The sequence below is a fragment of the Engystomops pustulosus genome, chromosome 3 (assembly GCF_040894005.1).
Source record: "Engystomops pustulosus chromosome 3, aEngPut4.maternal, whole genome shotgun sequence".
Lineage (NCBI taxonomy): Eukaryota > Metazoa > Chordata > Amphibia > Anura > Leptodactylidae > Engystomops > Engystomops pustulosus.
In genome coordinates this window covers 142,131,201-142,153,766 of record NC_092413.1, presented here as the reverse complement: position 1 = coordinate 142,153,766, position 22,566 = coordinate 142,131,201, and the positions used below count along the sequence as shown (strand labels likewise).

Sequence of the window (22,566 nt, the reverse complement as noted above, 5' to 3'; positions counted from 1 at the left end):
TGGCACACAGAGATAAGAGGGTCTAAGCTAAGCATTTAGACCAGTCAGCAGGTTATTGGCAGAGCTTCTGAGACCAAAACAGTCAAAGGTAAGGTCTAGAATGCAAGCTAGGGGTCCAAAATGTTTTCGGAAGTTGCAAATGGAATTCAGACAATATTTACATGTAATGAAAATGAAAATATTTTACTGTGTACTGTTTACATGTACACCCACACTTCTAGGTGATTGGTTGTTAACTGCTACAGCAGCCAACAGACAATAGGTCCTCTAGATAGTGGTGAAAATTTTGACTCAAAACCTAGTCTATGAGGTCCCCTGAGTCATAGGGAGTGGCTATGCAGATTTTGGTAGTTGTAAATGCAATGGTGCAGGTTATTTTAGCAGACATACCCATACATTCAGCTTTATACATTAGATCAAAAAATGCACATGACATCATAAAAGGTCCTTGACTGAAAGACCTTCCATGTTCTGTAGTAAAAATAGAAACAAAATTACAGTTGCTCTACTCTTTTTCGGCTTAAAAATTATGGTTATATCTCACCACCAACAAATCTGACATAAAAGAAACAAATTCTTCACTGTGGTTCACACTACACCCTTCCAAGGAGAGGTCACTAGCATCAGTGGAGAGCTATAAAAACAACCGTACAAAAACTAATGCAGAGCATCCAAGTAACCGTTTTCAAAGGGGCAATATTTATTTCCACATACTCACAAAACACTTAAAAATGTGTAAAAATTTAATAAAATCAGAGACATCTCATACCAAAGTCACGTTGCCGGATCCAGGTTTTGCCTGTTGCAGCTTCTTCCATGGTGTTGGCAACATCATTACAGAGTTATATACTTCCTCACACCTATACATCAAACCACTACCTATAATTTTAAAATACATAACGTTGCTACACTCCTGCTAACATAGTTACATGTTATTATACTAATGCATTTCACCAGGGACCTCATTTTCACTAAAGACTGGTTGCAGGAGCCCATCACACCTGCATTGCAAATATGTATTTCTGCTTTTTTTAGGCATTTGCATTACAATATAATTGAGTGTTATGATTTACCTTTCACCCTGAAAAAATCCTCTGTATACTTTTCTGTGCTGCTCACTCCACCTTTGTGCTCCTTCACAGGCACAGAGCTTGCTGTGTCGTGGTCTGACATCATCATTACAGAGTGGGAGAGGGAGGAGCTATACAGGAGCACAAAGGTGGGAGCTGCAAGATGAGGAGTCTGCAGCACAGACAAGTCACATGTTGTTTTTGGAAATACATAAAAACCAACGCCTAAACTTACAGCTAAACAGAGGAGGCCAGTTAAGTTAACCCCTACGGGACACAGCATCTTTTGGCCTAAAGGACGCGGCCCCATTTTTCAAATCTGGCCTGTGTCACTATAAGTGGTTATAGCGTGGGAACGCTGTGAGATATCCAGGGGATTTTGAGATTGTTTTCTCGTGACACATTGTACTTCAAATTAGTTTAAAAATTTGGATGAAATCTTTTGCGTTTAGTTCTGAAAAAAAACAAAATTTGGCAAAAATTTTGAAAAATTCTTTATTTTCAACGTTCTAAATTCTCTACTTTTAATTCAGAAAGTCATAGCACCCAAATAAATTCATAACTTACATTTCCCAAATGTCTGCTTTATGTTGGCATGGTTTTTCAGATTCCACATATTTTACTAGAATGTTATGAGGCTCAGAATTTGGGTGCCATTTTTCACATTTTTTGTAAAATCGCCAAAACCTGTATTTAGATGGACCTGCTCAGTTTCTAATTGACACTGAGAGGCCTAAATAATAGCGAGACTCGTAAATTACCCCATTGTGGAAACTACACCCCTCAACGTATGAAAAACCACTTTTAAGAAGTTTGTTAACCCTTTACGTGTTTTATAGGGGTTAAAACAAAATGGAGGTGGAGTCTGCAAATTGTAATATTTTTTCACAATACACTCATTTTGGGTGGAAAATTAAACATTTGTAATGGATAAAATGAAAAAAGGCTCCACAAAGTTTGATACGCAATTTCTCCCGAGTACACCGATACCCTATATGTGGTGGTAACCTGCTGTATGGGTGCACGGCCGGGCATAGAAGGGAAGGAGGCGCCATTCAAATCAGATTTGCTATGTCACATTGTACAGGCTATAATTTTTTTCTTTTTTTTATTGAGGACCTATAGGGGCTTATTTCTTTTGCCACATGAGATGCACTTTTCTAATACATAATTTTGGGGCATCTATAGCTAATTGGTGAGATTTAATTAACTCTTTGTTGGTGGAGGAAATGAAAATCATCAATTTTTAGGAAAATTTTTATGTGTTTTTTTTTTTTGGCCGTTAACCATACCATGAAAATAGTATATTATTTTTATTCTATGGGTCGCCACGTTTATGAAAATACTTCATTTATATATATTTTTTTTATTTTTTCCCATTTTTACTGAATAAAAAGTAATTTGGCAAAATTGTTGTTAATTTTAGCATCACCGTCTTTCATATGCATAACTTTTTTATTTTTCACCTAACAAATCTGTTTAAGGGCTTATTTTATGCGAGAATGATTGCTCTTTTTAGTGGTCTTATTTTAGATTGCGTAACTTTTTAAAATCACTTTTTTAGAGCATTTTTAAAGGGCATTAATAAAAAAATCATCTTTATCAGAGAGAGTTTTTTTAGGTTGTTTTTTACGGGGTTCACTTTGCGGATCTAATAACGATTCTGTTTTATTATACAGATTGTTACGGACGCAGGGATACCAAATATGTGGGGGTTTTGTGTATTTTATTCAATTGTACTAAATAAAAACTAATTTGGAGAAAATCTTATTCATTTTAGCATCACCATCTTTTTATATGCATAACTTTTTTATTTTTTGGCAGATAAATCTTGTTAGGGGCTTATTTTTTGCGAGAACAGTTGTTCTTTTTAGTGGGCTGATTTTGGAGTGCATAACATTTTTTAAATCACTTTTTAGAGCATTTTTTATAGGGTATTAATTAAAAATTATCTTTTTTCGGAACGTTTTTTGCGTTTTTTTCCTCCGGCGTTTACCGTGCGGGTCCAGTAACAATTCTGTTTTATTATGCAGATTGTTACGGACGCGGCAATACCAAATATGCGGTTTTTTTTGTGTTTTTATGTTTTTTATACTTTATTAAGTTTTTTTATGGGAAAGTGACATTTTAGGGGCTTATATTTTTATGTATTTATTTTTTATTTATTCTAATGTGTTAACTTTAGTGTTTTTGACTTTTTTTTAATTATACATACTTGAACTTAAACCAGTGATGCTCTGATCACTGGTTTAAGTTCAATACACTGCTCTACAATACTATTTTATTGTAGAGCAGTGTAAACTGTCTGAGCAAGCTTGCGCATGCTCAGACAGTTAACAGCCAGACCCGGAAGGGGTCTGGCTGCCATGGAGACTGGGCAGCTCCGGGGCACATGCCAGTCCTCGGAGCTGCCCAGAAGTGGATCGGATCCCCCGGTAAGCGGCACGGGGGATCCGATCCACAGCTCAAACACACTTACACGCCGCGGTCATGTTTGACCGCGGCGTGTAAGGGGTTAACACCCGCGATCGGAGCCGGCTCCGATCGCGGGTGTTAGCGCAGGCTGTCAGCTGTACTAGACAGCTGACAGCCACTGCTTCTGGTACCGGCTCCGTTCGTGAGCCGGTGCCAGAAGCAGGACGTTATAGAACGTCCCCGTGCGCTAAGCATCTAGCCCCGGGGACGTACTATAACGTCCTGGTGCGCCTAGGGGTTAACACCTTGCCGACCGAGGACGAACTATATCGTCCTCGTGCTGCAAGGGGTGTATGGAGAGAGCTCACAAGCTGAGCTCTCTCCATACACAGCGGGTAATGGCTGTATAAAACATCCAACACCCGCCTTTCACTGCCGCGGTCGGTGCTGGCACCTAACTTACCTTTACATGGGCGCCGTCATCTTGGATGCCCGATCGCCGCCCCCTGGAACGTCATCGGAGGGCAGCGATTGGTTGCTATGGCAGCCTAGAGTCTCATTGAGACTCGTAGGCTTGCCAGGTGTAATGATTTCTAATAGCCACCAGAGGGCAGTAGTATTGCAGTATATAGTATTAGCAATCGGACCCTGCAGGGTTAAATTACCCTGGAGGATCTAAAATAATGGTAAAAAAAAAAAAATATAGAAAAAAATAGTAAAAAAATTAAAATTTTAAATCACCCCCCTTTCCCTAGAACTGATATAAATATATATATAAACAGTAAAAATCATAAACACATTAGGTATCATCGCGTCCCAAAATGTCCGGTCTATCAAAATATAATAGCAATTTTTACCAGCGTTTAACCCCGTTACGGAAATTGGCGCCCAAAGTCAAAAATGCCACTTTTTTGCCATTTTGAAAAATATAGAAAATTCGATAAAAAGTGATCAAAAGCCCATACAGTCCTAAAAATGAAAGCATTAAAAACTTCATCAAAAGTCGCAAAAAATGACACCACCCACAGCTCAGTACACTGAAGTATGAAAAAGTTATTAGTGCCAGAACATGGCAAAATGAAGAATTTTTTTTTGTACAGAAGGTATTAATTTTTTTAAATGTATGAAAACATTATAAAACCTGTACAAATTTGGCATCCTCGTGATCATACCGAACCAAAGAATAAAATAGACATGTGATTTGGGGCGCTCAGTGAAAGCTGTAAAATCCAAGCCCACAAGAAAACTTTGCAAATGCGTTTTTTCATCATTTTCACTGAATTCTGATTTTTTTTCCCACTTCCCAGTATACGGCATGGAATAATAAATACCATCACTATGAAGTTCAATTTGTTACGCAGAAAACAAGCCCAAACAGAGCTCTTTACATGGAAAAATAAAAAAGTTACAGATTTTTGAAGGTGGGGAGTGAAAAATGAAAATGCAAAAACGAAAAAGGGCCACGTCCTTAAGGGAGTTAAAATACACAATTATATTGTAATGCAAATACTTAGGGAAGGCATTCAGTAGATACATTATATACAAAATCCAACTCACCAGCCCTCTGTTTTGGTCTCTCCTATACAAGCACGGTCCCCTTAATTGCCGAGGTTGCAAAGTACATAGAAATAATCCAGGTCCGTCTTATGAAAATAAAATTGTTACTGAACCCTTAAAGCTGTATCATGTGCTGAGATATGGGGATGGGGGATGTGGCTGGCCACCTTGGCTGGCCAAAAGTCTAACTCAGCAGAGCTTCCGTGCCCATGTAAACAGAGAGGGGCACAGACCGGCACAGTGGTGGCGTGGGACCCCAGGAGGAACGGAAGCGGTAAGTACAGCTTTCTTTTTTTAAAACTTACCTCTGCAGCCCGCCTGCCTGGTTTTGCAAAGAGTCGGACAACCCCTTTAAAGAGTTTGAAGGTTATAATCACCAAATCATTGATAAAACAATCACAAAATATATCAAAATATATGTCGGTATATCAGCTATAAATTTGTCTCAAAGCTCCTATTATCACACACAAATTCATAGATATACAGAGGTGTGAGCAAGTATGAAAATCTGTTAAGATAATACATGTTATCTACTATATATTAAATATGTATTATAAATAAGGACAAATCCCTTCCATTTCTAAGGCCTTTCATCAGTGCATTAATGACATCAGCCTATATCAGTGTAGGAACACCTGCATATAATACATATATTCATTAGATTATCATTATGTGATATTATCTTGTCAACACTGAAGCACTCTGGAGAAATGTCATACAGAGCACCCGATTCATCTTTACATAATTAATGAATGAAATATATTCTACTGCAATTACACAAGACTTTTTTTATAGTCAATTTATGTAATCTTGTTCATGTCTACAGACAAAATGAAAGCAAAACAAGAGAAAAATACTTTTATTGCAGTATACACTTAAAGTAAAATGAATAGACAGTACTGTGTGAATGGATGTGTACATTTTAAGTAGCAGAATAATAAAATATGCACGTGATATAATAGCTCTTTGAATGAAGAAACTCTGTATAGATAAAGAAGACACAGTAGTTTAAAGCCAGTGATACAGTCAGATGAATATTCTGTATGTTTATTTCTATGGGGAGGGCAAAAAACTACTGTCAAAACCCCTCTGGGTTCTGCTTTCTGATTTTGTATTTCCTTAAAGGAAATCTACCATCAAAATCATGCATGATAAACCAGGGACACTTACTCAATCACTGTGACTGTGGTAATCTTCTTATATTTGTTATTCATGGCCTCCTTTCTTTTAAAATTATGCTAATGAGCCTGAAGGGCTATGGGCATGTTACAGAAGCCCTCTATGCTCCGGCTTCACAGGCTGTTATATTGCAGCTGCACATCTTAGTCTCCCCTCCTCCTGCATTTCCTGTAATCTCGGCAGCAGTGAGAACACAGTGGCATAATGTATAAAACTGATTTTGGATTTTAGAAAAAAGGAAGTCATGGATAAAAAAAAAAGATGATTACCCCAATCTACGAGTCATTGTCCCTGATTTTTCATGAATAACTTTGATCAGACAGGTTCCCTTTAACCCCTTAACGACCAGACCCATTTTGTTTTTGCGTTTTCATTTTTCACTCCCAACCTTCAAAAACCCTTAACTTTTTTTTTTTTCCATGTAGAGACTCAAGGCTATCATAGTAACCGTCCGCCACCACACCCATCCCCCCCCCCCCGCCCCCCAGATGACTTTAAATGGATTTAAATGCCTCCGGCAGCTTTGCCAGGAGCATTTATAGGAAACGTCCATCTTCTATGGAGAGGGCTCAGCCCGTGTGATGAACAGATATGTCACATGTCCGTAAGGGAATAAAAAGTTCAGTAGCTTTTCAACAACCTTTGTATAATACAATAGGTCACATATCACTTTCTTCACTTGCTTTGGCTCTTTGTCTCTCCTTCCTTAACCTTCCTGAAGACAGAAGTGATCATGGGAGATCACTTCCCAGATGTCAAGTGGGTCAGGGTTCTTCTTCATTAGTGAATGGGAGACATTTTATTAACTTTCTGCAGGATAATTTTATGGTACAGCTTGTAGAAGATCCCACAAGAGGTGATGCTTTGTTGGACCTTGTGATTTCAAACAATGCGTAAATTTTCCAAAATTTAAGTGTCCAGGAAAACCTTGGGAACCACGATCACAACATAATTTTTTTTCTCACAAAGTGTAAAAAGCAAAAACATGTGGGAAAATTGAAATTTAAAAAGACCAATTTCACAAAAGTTAGGGCTGCACTACAGGATATAGACTGGGATCAGATACATTCAAATCTATACTGGGACATTATACTTCTAAATTTATTCCTATAAGTAACAAGTATAGGCAGGCTAGATTACACCCCATGTGGCTTATAGCTACAGTTGCAGCCCTATGACCTGCAGCTCTGATGCAAACCACATATGTGAACACAACTTCATGTTTATCATGTAACTTGTAACATTTATTTGTTTGCAGTTTCTTTAACCTACTGGCCGATAAAATTGACTTGAATCAACAGGAAATAATATCCCAATCAACCAACTCCATTAATCCACTTTATCCTGCTACTTCATCCTGTTGGCTCTCTTCCTTTGAGCCAGTCACAGTGGAAGAAGTGTCCAGGCTCCTCTCCTCTGCTCGCCCCACTACCTGCACTAGTGACCCCATCCCCTCACATCTCGTAAAGTTTCTCTCCTCAGTGGTCACTTCTCATCTCACTAAAATCTTCAACCTCTCTCTTCTGGTGTCTATCCCTCTTCATTCAAGCATGCTTTTGTCATCCCATTATTAAAAAAAGCTTCGGTGGACCCAACCAGTTCTGCTAACTACCAACCAGTCTCTAATCTCCCTTTCATCTCCAAACTTCTGGAATGCCTTGTCTATTCCCGACTAAACCACTATCTCTCAGCTAACTCCCTCCTTGACCCCCTATAATTTGGTTTCCGTTCTATGCATTCACTGAAACTGCTCTTTCTAAAGTCTCCAACGATCTTCTCACTGCTAAATCTAAAGGGCACTAGTTTCTCCTCGATCTACTGGATCTCTCTGCAGCATCTGATACTGTGGACCACCTGCTCCTCCTTCACTCGATTGGCCTGAAAGACACTGCACTCTCTTGGTTTTCTTCCTATCTATCTGACCGCACTTTCAGTGTCTCCTTTTCTGGATCTTTCTCTTCTCCTCTTCCTCTCGGGGTTCCTCAGGCCTCAGTCCTAGGTCCTCTTCTCTTTTCCCTATACTGCCGCCATTGGGAATACCATCAACTTGGTTTTCAGTATCATCTTTTTGCTGATATACTTCTGCACATAACATCAAGCCTGCCTTACTGAAGATGACCTCTCTTTTCTTGAAACTTATTCCTTCCAAAACTGCACTTCTTGTCTTTCCACCATCTACTAACCAACCTAACCCTGATCTGTCCATTTCTGTCTGTGATGTCATTATAACCCCGAGGCAGCAGGCCCGCTGTCTTGGGGTTATGCTGGACTCTGATCTCTCCTTTGCACCTATATTCAATCTGTTGCTCACTCTTGCCGGATGCACCTTAAAAATATTTCTAGAATCCGACCATTTCTTACAATTGAAACCTCTAAAACACTAATTTTTGCTCTGATTCTCTCTTCTAGACTACTGTAACTCCCTACTAACTGGTCTTCCGCTTACTAAACTCTCTCCTCTACAATCTATTCTCAATGCAGAAGCCAGACCTGTCTTTCTCCAGTCTGTGCCAGTTACTGTCTCCTTCCGAATACGAGCACTGTCTCCTTCCGAATACGGTTTAAGTTAATAACCCTCATCCACAAAGCTCTTCATGATGCTGCACCCCCTACCTCTCCTCTCTCATCTCAGTCTATTGTCCAAACTATGCTCTTCGATCTGCTAGTGATCTTAGATTATTCTCTTCCTTAATTCGAACTTCCCACGCATGCCTCCAGGACTTCTCCAGAGCTGCACCAATTCTCTGGAATGCGCTACTCCGGTTTATCAGACTAATACCCAACTAATTCTTCAAATGTTCTCTTAAAACTCATTTATTCAGGCAAGTCTATCACACTTGCTAACTGTATGCAACTTTAATTCTTTATTAACCAATTCTTGGTACTCCCCATGTCTCTTATCCAGAAAAGTTTCTCTGCAGTCCCACTGACTATGGACTTTGTATATAAGATGGCAGCTGATGGCTGGTTCAAGCAGCAACATTTTTATTTATTAAATTATTTTTGTTCTATCCCCTTGTAAAATTTCTGGACCATAATACAAGCTCTCATACCTCTTTTGTCACCCCCACATCCTCATAGACTGTAAACTCTAGTGAGCAGGACCCTCACTCCTATTTTTTCACATGACTGTTGTTACTCTGTAATGTCTTATTTTTTTGTATGTTTCCCAGAATCTGCAGATTATTATTATTATAATTTTTGGGTCCTGCAGACCACCCTTGTCTTTCTGTTTTATAATCTTTTGGGAAATATATGGGAAATAAATTATAAAAAGAGGGCATTCAAAAAATATTAATCTGACGGGTCACCTAAAGCCTTCAATAATTACAAAACACTTACCAAAATCTGTAAGAAGGAAATAAAATCATCTTACCATCATTTTTTGGTCCCTGCAGTCACATGCACATACTAGAAGATATTATTTTATTTGCTATGTATATTATGTATATTCATACAATGCAGTTCTGCGATATGAGGGAAACTATATGTGACCATCAATGTCCTTACTAATTCTAGCATTATACATCCATACATAATGCTGTATAATCCTGCATGATAGACTTTTGTAATGCAGTATTTCTTCATTCCCATCCCTGACATGTCTGTTGCCATACAATCTGATGAAAGATGGCTTTTTAACTTGTGTGAAGAGACTAATTTCTCATCCTTTATCTTACAGCTGCCGAGCACCGCTACTTCCTCTTCCTCAATCAATTATTACTGAATAAGATACTGATTATGGTTCATTATCACTTCAGCCAAGGCTCGGCATCTAGATAAATAGTCACTTTTTCTGGAGATGTATTCCTTTGAGATATATACTTACCAGATGTTATGTTTACTGCATACTGATTTGCATTTATTTGATAGAAGGATGTATACTATGGTGCGCTATAGTGACATCACAAAGGCATATATTGACATCATAATGCCCCATTGTGACATCACAACTCCCTTTAATGATATGCAACATTGTGAAATAACAACCCATGATGCCATCAACATTGTCCCATTATGCCATCACAACTCCGTTTAATGATATTGCAACATGCAACATTGCAAAAATAACAACACATGATGCCATCAAGATGACCCATCGTGACATAACAAAGAATGATTGTGACACTACAATACCTAAATATGACATAAGAACGCCAGAATTGGGATAATAAAAGGTCCGATTATAACATCACAAAACAAAGACCCAATGTAATGTCACAATGCTCCATTACATTATGAGTTTTATATTGTTCCTTTTTACAGCATTTTAATAATTTTGAGTTAAAAACCTGTTACTGAATGGAAGTGCAGGGTCAGATTTTTCGTGTTTTCAGCCAAGGTTAATACTAATGGAACTGGGCAAATGGAAATGCAAACTACACTGCAAACAAATATTGTTATTTATTCATATAGTAATTATTAAAGAAATTAACCAAGTTGATGTGGTAAGAAACAAGGATGGTATTATACAAACTCTGCACATGTTGCAATGTCAATTACTGCTGCAAGTTCCAATTACCGAACTCAACCCTTGCTCTGCATTTCTTGACTTTACCCTCTTGCTCATCACAGCTGAAAGCTGCAACAGAAAGCCTCTGTTTGTAATTTTTTCCAGAGTTACTATATAGTGGGCTTTTTACATGTCCTTGAAGTGCAGTAATAGGAGATATGTAACACAATATTGGCTCAACACATTTGTGAGCAGGGTTGTACTTACTGCTCACACTGCTCACACCTTATATGCTATGATGTTCATGATTTTCTCATTTGTGATCAGTTATAATAATATTTAGTCAGTGTTAACAAAGTATATAAAGTATAAAACTATCTTAGTGATCTTCATCAACTGTAATTCTATAGTTACCAATCCACTACTAAAGACTAGTACCACATTTAACCTATATTACTGTAGAGATTGACCTTCCTGTGTCACACTCTGATATACAGTACTGTTACCCACCATGCCTCCATTTCTGTGGACTTACCCCACTTTTATGTATGTACCCCATGCCTCCACTCATGCATATTGATATATATGTATATATATCAAATATTATATCATATATCAAATCATATCATATATGACACACCTATGAGCCCAAACTTAAAAATCATTAACCTCTGTGTCTATACACCTATACAAAATAAACTTTATTCCTTTACTCCTAAAAACTCCTATTTTGCAACATTTTAAAAAATGACAGCTGTCACATCTGGATTCAAATGATAACTCAGGGAACACTATAGACAATGGCAAACTGTGGAGGGAGGTCTAAGGTCTTAGAGGCAAACGTGCACAAGTGTCGTGAAAAGTCACATAAAAGAAATAAAAAGCCAATCGTTACATACATGTATCCCTTTGACTCTCTTGGTATCTACTATATTTTATGGCAATCTGTCAGTCTTACAGAAGTCTGTTCAGAGATGAAAAGAAAAGATAGAGAAAAAACATTACTGCTTCTACTGGTGCCCCCCCACCCCTCCGTGGTGCCCGCCCCGCACCCCACCCCTCCACCTGTAACTGGACAACTTAGGCAAAGATCTTCTAGTGCCTAATTACAAATGATTTGGCAAGCTCCGTGCAGCGCTGCGTAATCTGTCTGCGCTATATACTGTAAATAAAGAATTATGATTATGAAATACAACCCTCTTTGTGAGCACCTCTGGACAATGATTACCTGGTCACTGTGATCCCACTGTGCGGTATTTGAAAGCCAAAATTAGAAGGGGAACCTTTGGATGAAAAAAAAGGTATTTTAGAGAAAACTGTATCTCTTTCATGTTTTAGATGAAATCCTGGTTTGTGCTTAAATATTGACATAAAATACTGAACATATACTGACCCTGTAAAAATGGCCTCTGGACACAGGTGGTATAGTAACATCCAATTGTCAATGTATTCATATGTAAGCAGGCAGAATAACTGAGAAATTTGCATTTATTAGTTATCTAAGTATTACAATAGATCTTCTCAGGTGGTTATTCTGTAAAAGGTCCAATTCATTGTTGTGACTACATGTACATTTATCAGTGTAAAGGCTACATGCACACTGTCGTGGCCCGCCGTGCACACGGCAGCGCGCGCGGAGGGGAGGAGGAGGTGAGCGCTGCTCACCCCCGCCCCTCTCCATAGGAACATACGGGCCACGGCGCCGTAATACGGGAAAAAATAGGACATGTCCTATCTTTTCCAGGGCTACAGCGCTGTACGGTGCCGTACTGCTCCTGTACAATGCCGTCAGCCCATAGAAGTGTATGGGGGACGTATGTCGGCCGTATATACGTCGGCCGTATATACGTCCCCCATACATGTGTGTGAATGCAGCCTTAAGGTTAAAAAATAATGTAATCTCAGGTAGGAGAAAGAGTCATTCAACATCAAAAGTAATATGAAGACGGGGCATCTGCCTTAAAATGCATAACAACGTCTTTTTGTGGAGAATATTCTGTTTCTATATACTGCTGACAAAAGCAATTTTGGATAATAAAGTGATTTATCTATTGCACCTTCCACCTACTGTACCTCACTGGCCACACTGTCATTCCAGCAGCAGATCTTAATCTTTATTAATACATATTATGGTATTTATTTAGTGAAAAACTAGTTCTAATGAGGGCTATTAGCTGTCTACAGTGCTACAATACAGCCTTAGCACCCTATGCTTTGTAGTCTATCACATATTATTTCTATTCCTTGCGGGGTTTCTCAATAATAGGGAAGAAAAGTATGTACCCTATATGACCGTTTTACTAAAATGGTCAAAACTGTATTTTCAGACTATAAAATTATTGTTTTGAACAACTCTGAAAAAGATGGAATATGTGACTTGTCCAATATTTTCATTGCATTTTTATTTCTCATGCTATGTAGTCAGAGTTACCTACAAGCAGCAAGTGAAATGGCCGCAGGACAAGTTCTGGACCCTTCAGGGAATTATAATTCTCCAAAATTTCGTTCAAGAAACCAGAGCTACATGAGAGCTGTCAGCACGCTGAGCCAAGCCAGCTGTGTCAGTCAGGTCAGAGACTTTGCCTTCCTTTTTGTCTTTAACTTTATTTTTCTACAGTACTTTGGTAGGTAAAAACCCCAATGCAGTCAAATTCAGCTTCTAAATTTTCATTTATTAAGTTTGACCTCTAGAATCCATTCCAAAATCCACTTAAATAGTAATTATTTGAAATATATTTCCTTGTGTTTATTCCCCCCTTCCCAAAGACCTGTCAATATTTTTGTATATAATTGAGGACAATATATATCAGAAAAACTTAACATTTTATCTAGAATGGGTAGGATTAACCATGTGTTCTGACATCCCCCATTGTGTCACTTTTGTTATGTTATCTGTTGCCTAACAAGCACATTAAACATGGTCAGAGAATTAGAGAATTCTCTACTAAATCACAAAGACAATTATTTAAAGATTATTCCCTTCAAAATAAAAAGTAAGACACTTTTATGTGTATGTTAAATAATTGGAGAAGAAAAGATTATTAAACCTATTCCAGTCACAGACTGTGTCTGAACCTTTCAACAAACAAATATTTAAGGGATTGACGAATCTTATACATATAAAACATGAAGGCAATTTATACAATTTTAAACTATAATTTATATCTCATATTTTTTTACAATTTTTAAGATGTATATCATTAAACTTAAATATTCTAGTTTATAAAAAAGTTAAAAAAACCTGTATAGATCAAAAGCTAGCCCAACACCATTTGGCCATCAGAGTATAGTAGACCCGAAGAGCTTGCCTATTATTTCCATTGGGGGAAAGGGAGAAGCATCCTGCTCTAACTTATCTCCTTTGACACACACTACCACGCAGCATTAAATTTAGCAACCCCCCCCTGCAATCTGTACAATAGATGTTAAGAGCCTATGAAGCTGTCCCTGTGCACATTAGGCTGTAACTAGCTGGTCATATATTTGGCCAACTTCATACTGATATAATGTATTTAGTCTAGCCAACACTAAAATATAATGCCATTTTCATTATACAATAATAAACTTTGAAGTAATTCACATAGAGTAATTTTCCCACAAATCCCATGAGGATCGAGCAGATAGAACCAATTCTTGGCCACAGCCTGTCCTGTGGTCATCGACCCTTCCGGCTCAGATGGTAGTATCAGTGGCAAGTGGTCATAGGCGATGGTGGAAATGGGAGCCAGAGCTTTCCCTTACACCTTGGCAAGATAATATAGGTAGGTATATTGATATAGGTTGATATTTCATGTACAGCCATGTTTAAACATCTCGAGATATTTCAGAGAAGCCCTAGTTATTGGATTCGCTGTGTTGCTAAATATTTTTGTCCCAATCTCCTCTCAGGTTCTGTTAGGTTTGTTTATCCGGGCCCAGCATTTATCTGGATATAACAGCACAGCATGCTGGAATCTGTAGGAGAAGCCACAATCTAAAGTAAATGTGAACACCGCCTGTAAGCCTATAATGCCCATTGTTTAATGTACAAGACATGATCATGATCCCCCATGCCACCCTTGCCAAGTTGGCGTAATAGGGCGAATTCACTATTGCATGAGCCAGAATCGTTGCACCGGTTATAGCTGAATTCAACAATGCCCTCAGTCTTAATAAATTCCCCCCCTCATGTATATACTACACATTTGAAAGAATTAATAAAAATATCCATGTATATAGTACATACAGTGTAGATGTATATAGATAGATAGAGATATACAAAGTGTATATGTAAACAAATACATGAATATATATATTTCATTAAACTCTACTTGGAAATAATAGCCTAAAACAAAGGGTATAGTTTGATCTGGGGAGCGAAGTTCCACTTTAAAAATCAATATGACATTTTTTTACTCTTTACTGAAAACAACTCAAAAGACAGATATTTAGCATTAACTGTAATTGTTCAAAAAAGCTACAGAGCAGTTTTGGACTATTAGTATGGAATAGAAGTGTTTATTGCACTTAGACAGAAATTTCCAAGGGACAAAACCTGGAATCTGAACTGTAGACAAACATTTTAAGTTTGTAAACAACTAATTTGACAGGACCACTTCTAATAGAATCCTGCTCAGTATGCAATGTCACATATTAGAAAGTATCAAAGTTATGCTTTATAGAAGCACAAATAGAAGATTTACATTACACTCCAGGCTTCCATGGATATGGCTAATAGAACTTCTCTAAGAATAATTTTCTTAAAAAAATGCTTCGAGAGGTGATGTAGAGAATTCAAGGGGTTACATGTTACACAACCGATCCAACATTATAGATCCCTACTATTCAGATCCTTTATATTGTGTGAAAGTGGGCCATGCACATTAGATTAATGTTAGATAAACCTTTTGATTTTGGCAGGGTTGGTATACCAGCTGAAGTGTACGGGAGCCTTTTTATAATATGCTGTTCTTTTGGTTTTCTAAGGGCTCTTCCTTTTTACTTGTGATTAAGGGCAGCTGTCTAGGGTTAAAACATATCCAATCATTTTGTTCCATAAGAGATAAGCTATGACCATAGTTACTGAGAGCACATATAAGCTTGGCTAGCTCAAGGGAGGGGAAGTCAGATGGAACATCTGTTGGTCAAATGAGTATTCATTAAAGAGATATCTAAGGGATGTGTGGATTTTGTCAATGAGCTGTATTTTTCTTTTGCAAAATAGGGAAATTAATGCTTCGGTATCTTCCATTTTAAATATTTATGTCAAATATGTATAAAGTATTTTTTAAAGTTACCAGAGGAACTGGAGTGATTCTTCAGGGAAGATGGTGTGTCTGGAAAGAACTGTACATGGTAATTCCATTAAGATCTCAGTGAAATCTAACAAGAGAATGTTTTCTTCTTTTTTTGCAGGATTTCCTCATTGAAAGTCTGCAAGAATGCTTTACCTCAAAGGATTATCCTGAGATCAAGGTGGCAGTACCCTGTATATTCCCAGGCTAGGAGAAATCTTTACTTCACTGTTTCAGATCTAGACAGTCACTTGTGCTCATTTTCTACAGCTGTGATGACCTTATTTCACTGCTGTGTGAAAGTAACATAGCCCATTGCACCATTTTCAAGAGCAATGGCTATATACATCATACCAAAATACACTGCAAATTCTGAACAATGCAAGAGAAGCAAGTAACGCCTCTACTGGTCGGTCCTCATGGAGAACATACAATCGTAGTATGATAGTAGCTCAGCCTCCAAAGTATGTCCAACGCATGTGATATACACAATAGATCATTTTACAAAATTTCCCTATCACCATAAATAAATGGCATGACATTAAGAAGTTCAAATTTGGACTTGCCATGCTGAAAGATCAGTGTAAAATAGAGGCTGAGCTTGATCAATCTTGTATTACTAATTATTAATAGTATTAATTATTGCATTAGTACGCCATTTTTTAAGATCTTACATTAACTGTCAGTGGTTGGGTTGGAGGAAGAAGGCTATTCTGACATTTCCAGGGCCCTGCATGGCTCTGGAATGACAATTTGGAGGCACCAGAGCAGCAAATGGAATATCTATGTGTCTTTAGGACCTCTAGACTCTGTGTTCCAAGTGTATCTTTAAGATAAAGCTTTGTGCACACCAATGCATATTTTGGATGTGTCCTAGATGTTTCAATGGAAAGCAAACATCCCCAGTTACCTCAATGCGCTCATACACGTTTGGCAGGATGAAAGTTTCTGGGCGCGTGGAGTTAAACTTGCCAAGTCATTTATTTCTCCCAGAGGAAAAAATATCTGCTGCCGGTGTCTGAAAGCAGAGACAACCCTTTCTCCATAGAAAACACACATGCAGAATCAAGCATACATGTGTATGTGGGATCCAAAGGAAACTCTTACGGAAATGTATGGTCAGCTTTAGACCCTATATCAGTGATGGATAACCTATGATGCGTGTGTCAGAGGTGACGCACCGAGACATTTTTGCTGACATTTAGCAAGCTGACTGCATTCATAGGTGGGGCACCTCTTCTGCTGAGAATGCCCTTCACTAACTAGGAAAGCTGCTGTTTGTGCCAGGCTCTCCGCAGGAAAGTTGCCCTGCTTCCGGATGCTGCCGCTGTCTGCCTGCTGCTTTGGCTTCACTATCTGACATCATCAGCATTTGGAGGTCAGGTAACTATCCTGCTAACACAGACAACTAGATAACAACTTTGTCCCACAGTTGCCATGTCAGCGGCAGACAACTGGACCAAGGGGGAATGGGAGAGTCATCTCAGACGTGTGTGCTCCTTACTCCCGGCCATTATCTTTTAGCAGCTACCAAAATCTTTATGAACAAATACAGCACATATATATAAAAATATAACTTTTTTATGAGTGCTACAAATATAAGAAAATTATGGATAATTCTTGTTGTGTTTATAAATATTGGTACACCATGCTCAAAAGATTGTCCATCACTTCTCTAGGTATAGATTGCAGTGGCCCAGGCTGCATTATAGTAGGAACTATACATCAGGGCCATAGATTTGTAGCATGTAGGCCTTTGAAGTGGTAAATATTGCTCCTTTTATCCAACTCTCCACTGACAGCTTTGTAATGGAAGGTTACAGTACAGAGTCATGCTGTAATAACCAGCATGTGATTTGCAATGACAGAATTCTGTGTATGAAGTATGCATCACAGCCAAGTTCCCATCACATTCTACATTGCCTTTAGAGCTGATCTCTTGTCATTTACATTCATTGTATTGTATGCACACTTGACACTTGATCCATGTCTCCATTATATTCAGTTTTAGGTATTTTTGCCTTTTGTACAATTGCCATTTTTTGAATGTTACTAACATTTACTATAGATTAATATATGGTATGGGATGATAACAACACATAAAAAAGAAAGAAATCACATGAGTTGCAAACCCACTAATCAGAAAGCAGCTTTCAAAATGTCAAAAACAGATTAGATTAAGAATATATTATATTTGTGATAAATTATCAAGCCTTTTTCTCACATTTTCTAAATTGTCATAAGTTGATATAAGACTTCTTCTTCTCTGGGAGTGATATGCCATAACAACTGCCATCTTGGGTACTCTAAAGAATGAAAAAGGGAATAGCCTCACAATGTAATGATATATCTGCAGTAGATCAGAATATCATATAATTCATAATAACTGGCAGCTGTAGAGAAAATCTAAGCAAGTTGCTGCTGTGAGATTCAGTGAATTTTTCTAATTTAGATCCATATTGATCACTTATCTCTATTCCCTTCTTCTTTCAAAGACTGTGAAGTCATTTGCATTTTTTATTATTCTCTTTCAGTACAGGGCCTGATACAAAGATGCTTTTTCTAGATTCTCGCAGGCTTCTGATTCAAAACATACCATCACATACATTAAACAGAGAGAAAGATTTCTACTGGGAGGTCATTGTACTGCTGAATACTGAATTTGCTGATTTTTCTGTATTACCTACAATCTGCTTTGTGTTATTATGTTATAAGTCCATACAGGCAGTACCCGGGTTACATACAAGATAGGTTGCCTGGGTTTGTACTTAAGTTGAATTTGTATGTAAGTCAGAACTGTATATTTTATAATTGTGGCTCCAGGCAAAATTATTTTTTGTCCTAGTGACAATTGGATTTTCAAATTTTTTTGCTGTAATGTGACCAAGGATTATCAATAAAACTTCATTACCAACACCTTACAGCTTATTATTGCAGCCTGGGATTAAAGTAAAGCATCCAGAGAGCTTCACCAGAGTTCAAATTGGGCAGAGGGGTCCGTCTGTTACTAGGGGTCATCTGTAAGTCGAGTGTCCTTAAGTAGGGGACCGTCTGTATTTGGAAGATTTTGCTTGGACAAGGCCCCCTTGCACTCTAAATATCCTCTAAATATCACAGGCAGATATGTTGTCTATTAATATGCTCCTTTGAAAAACACTGAATATTTTTCACACAAAAATCATTGAGAATGGGAGGGGAGAGACATAGACACACAGACAGAGGCTTCGGGAGTTGAACAAAAAATAATGAAGCATATTCTAGTCGACTCTCTATTATAAGTGAGACATTATAGCAATTGAGAGTGAAATGGAAATATTGTTAAAGTACAGGATACAAGTCTTAGATAGTGTTACTCCTTATATCAACATTTTGTAAGACTTATTTGTGCAAGTCTGTAAGGAGTAGGAACCATATAATATAGGAGTAGGAACCATATAATATAACTGTATGCCACTGTATATGCCCCTATGTACCTTAATAGACAAGAGAAGTGAAGGACGTTATCTTAGTGTAATACTGTACTTTCATGTACATGGAAAACCTTCCTTGTATTATTTTTCATAATTGGGACACGCTGAAAAATCAGGCCAAATGCAGTATACAGTTTGCTCACAGTGTTGGTGCTAGCCTCTGGGGTATGATTTATGTCTACAGTAATTCTACCCTTTGCTCATGGCATAGCTGTGCATTAATTCTTCCTTTTTTCTTTCACTTGCTTTCATGAAATTCCCTTTCTCAGTGACTAATATAAACCTTTGCAGCGCTTCTTGCTTCTGCTAAATTTACATTGTTACTATTGGGAGCATTTTATTGTTTGGCTTCTGCATAATGGTTTCCCATCATTGTCCATCATATAGCATCATACAGTGACTACAAATGTGTTGGGGTTCTTCGGGAGGATTGACCTGTTGATAGAATACTGACATGTGGCATAACTGTGACTTGGATATTGGATTCACCTTTTAAATTTGTAACATTATTGAGGTTCATGTGAGAAGAAGCCAAACAATAGATCCCAAGACTTTTCTATCTGTCAGGTTCCTGATACATAATGACCATCGTGCTAATGTCATTAAATCTACTAGTTTTTGAAACAATAGAATAGTTTGAAGCAAACTTTATATTCACTTCCAGTAATAAAGATGAATCTCGATACGAATAATTCCAGTAGCATAGAACGCTAGACAATTCCCATATTCTAATCAGAAATGAGGGGATGGAGGAACCTGACACTACAGTAAAGTCTGCTGCTCCCGCAGTGATAACATGCTCCACACTTCTTACATTCTCCTTTAATTAGAGCACATTTTATCACCACGTCAAAGCTGCATTTTCTGCTGTAATTGGACAGGCCGCTCCGCTCAATGATTTGCAGTACCGACTCCATGTATTCTCTTTTTTCAGATGAGTGAAACAGAAATTAATGGGCAATATGAGTCGGTGTGTGAGTCGGTGTTCAGTGAAATTGATTCTCATGCAATGGATGCTTTAGACCTCCCAGGATGCTTCCGAACTAGGAGTCACAGTTACTTGAGAGCAATTCAGGCCGGATATTCCCAGGATGATGATTGTGTCCCTGTAATAGCTTCTTCCAATGTCACTTCCACAACCAGGTCAACAACAGGTAAAGAGTAAAAGTATATACAGGGTCATATATACAATGGGGAGATATGTTTACATTTATGTACAAATTTAAGTACAGGACAAAAATCTGATAAACTGACCTTTGGAACTAGAGATATCATCAGACTTAGAATTATTCATATATAGTTAAAAAAAAAAAGACTAAACAACAATGTATTGAAGTATTCTCATATAAAGGTAAAGGCCTTTGGATTTCGGAAGTCAGTTCTCTACCTATGGGTGTAATTACACATTATTACATCACATCTTTTGCAGAATATCTCTGTACATGGAATCACCTCTATGGGAAATCAATCTAAGGCCTCATTCAGACGGCCACAATGGGGGCTGTGATGTATTGCATGATTTTTCGACCACATCACCGCCCCAGAGACTTCCATATGTTCATGGCACGGTAAGCACATGGTGCTTTACCGCGGCTTATCTTCTGCTTATGGAGAGAGGAGGGATGAAGAGTGCTTACTGCTCCCCCTACTCCTACCGGACCTGTGTTCACCAGGGATCAGGCTCAGACCAGCACCTGGACGTGTGAATGCACCCTAAACTGTAGAAAATACATATTTAAATAAAAAAGGTTAAACTTTTGCACCTTCTTTTTCACATAGGGATAGCATAACTAAAGGGATAGACAGAAGAGAGTTTATGAAATGGAGATGGTTGAGTCACATAGGACACCAGTAAGGTATAAGTGGAGATTAGTATTTTGCGTGGAAGTTTGTGCTCAGCTTCGAGCATGAAGACAGTGAGGGACAGTTCTATAACTGCCTTTGGAGCTCCGTTACCTGTCAGATTTACTAAATAATTCATCACAATAGTGGACCTGATTGATCAAGACAGCCTACTAAGAGATTTTCTATTTTATTTTTACAGATGTACAGTTTATTTTTTACTGTATATGTGCAGCTTAGGCAAGCGAAACACGTACAGCTTAAAAACCATTTCTTCTTGACATGTCTGCTTTATTATTTGTATTATATTTCTGTTCTTATTTTATATGCCATGTTGTAATCCAGGATGAATTGAATTAGGTCCATATCTGTTTTGAATATATAACTCAATTTCCATCTCCTCAAGAAGTACTCTAGCGATTCAATCTGAAGCACTCAAGTACAATCAATGGATGCAGCTGGAAATCGATTAGGAAAGCTTTCTGGTACTTGCTTCTCTAGCAAGGTTTATTCCTTGTTACAATAAGCTGTTTTGTGTGTTGTTTGTATTAAAGGACTGCCTGACTTAAATTAGGACCATCTTTGTGGTAAACTAAATAAATGAGCATATCTGACCCATTCTTTCTAGGGTTAAGTGTCTGGTATAGGTTTCCACAGCTCTTGTTCTGTAATGCACTATATCATGGTTGCAGCCAATTACAGCTATCTAGTGCAGAGGAATCAGGTAAATTGTTTTGGTTGATTTAACTCTATGCGATAAAGTAGCTTTTCGTTTAGTAAAATTCCCCCTTAAAGGAAACTTTCCAGTTAGAATGGCAGGGGTAAGCAGTAAGTACCGAGCACCAGCTCAGGGTGAGCTGGTGCCGGGGCTTAGTTTCATTAGTGTTAACCCCTTAAGGACGGAGGGTTTTTCGCCTCATTTCTCGCTCTCCAACTTCAAAAATCCATAACTTTTTCATTTTTCCGTGTACAGACCTGTGTGAGGGCTTATTTTGTGCGTAACAAATTTTACTTTCCCGTACTGTTATTTATTTTAACATGCCGTGTACTGCGAAGCTGAAAAAAAATTCCAAATGTGGAAAAATTGAAAAAAAACCGCACGTGCGTCACGTTCTTGTGGGCTCAGTTTTTACGACTTTCACTCTTCGCTCCAAATAACATGCCTACTTTATTCTTTGGTTCGGTGCGATCGCGGTGATACCAAATTTATACAGGTTTTATTGTGTTTCAATACATTTTCAAAAATTAAACGAATGTGTACAAAAAAGAAAAAAAATTTTTTGCCATCTTCTGACGCTAATAACTTT

General features: G+C 38.0%; 1 protein-coding gene across 12 annotated transcripts in view; it reads left to right on the top strand.

Annotated features, from left to right (window-relative positions):
• DLGAP2 (DLG associated protein 2) overlaps positions 1 to 22,566 on the top strand; it is a 628,408-nt gene that overhangs the window by 538,716 nt on the left and 67,126 nt on the right. For 10 of the 12 annotated variants that reach the window (XM_072142335.1, XM_072142334.1, XM_072142336.1 and 7 more), the window contains 3 exons: positions 13,096 to 13,243; positions 16,069 to 16,128; positions 20,352 to 20,571. In XM_072142335.1, coding sequence (XP_071998436.1) covers positions 13,096 to 13,243; positions 16,069 to 16,128; positions 20,352 to 20,571 — 428 coding nt within the window. The remainder of the gene's footprint in view (positions 1 to 13,095; positions 13,244 to 16,068; positions 16,129 to 20,351; positions 20,572 to 22,566) is intronic. The other 2 variants (XM_072142338.1, XM_072142337.1) reach the window with 1 other exon arrangement.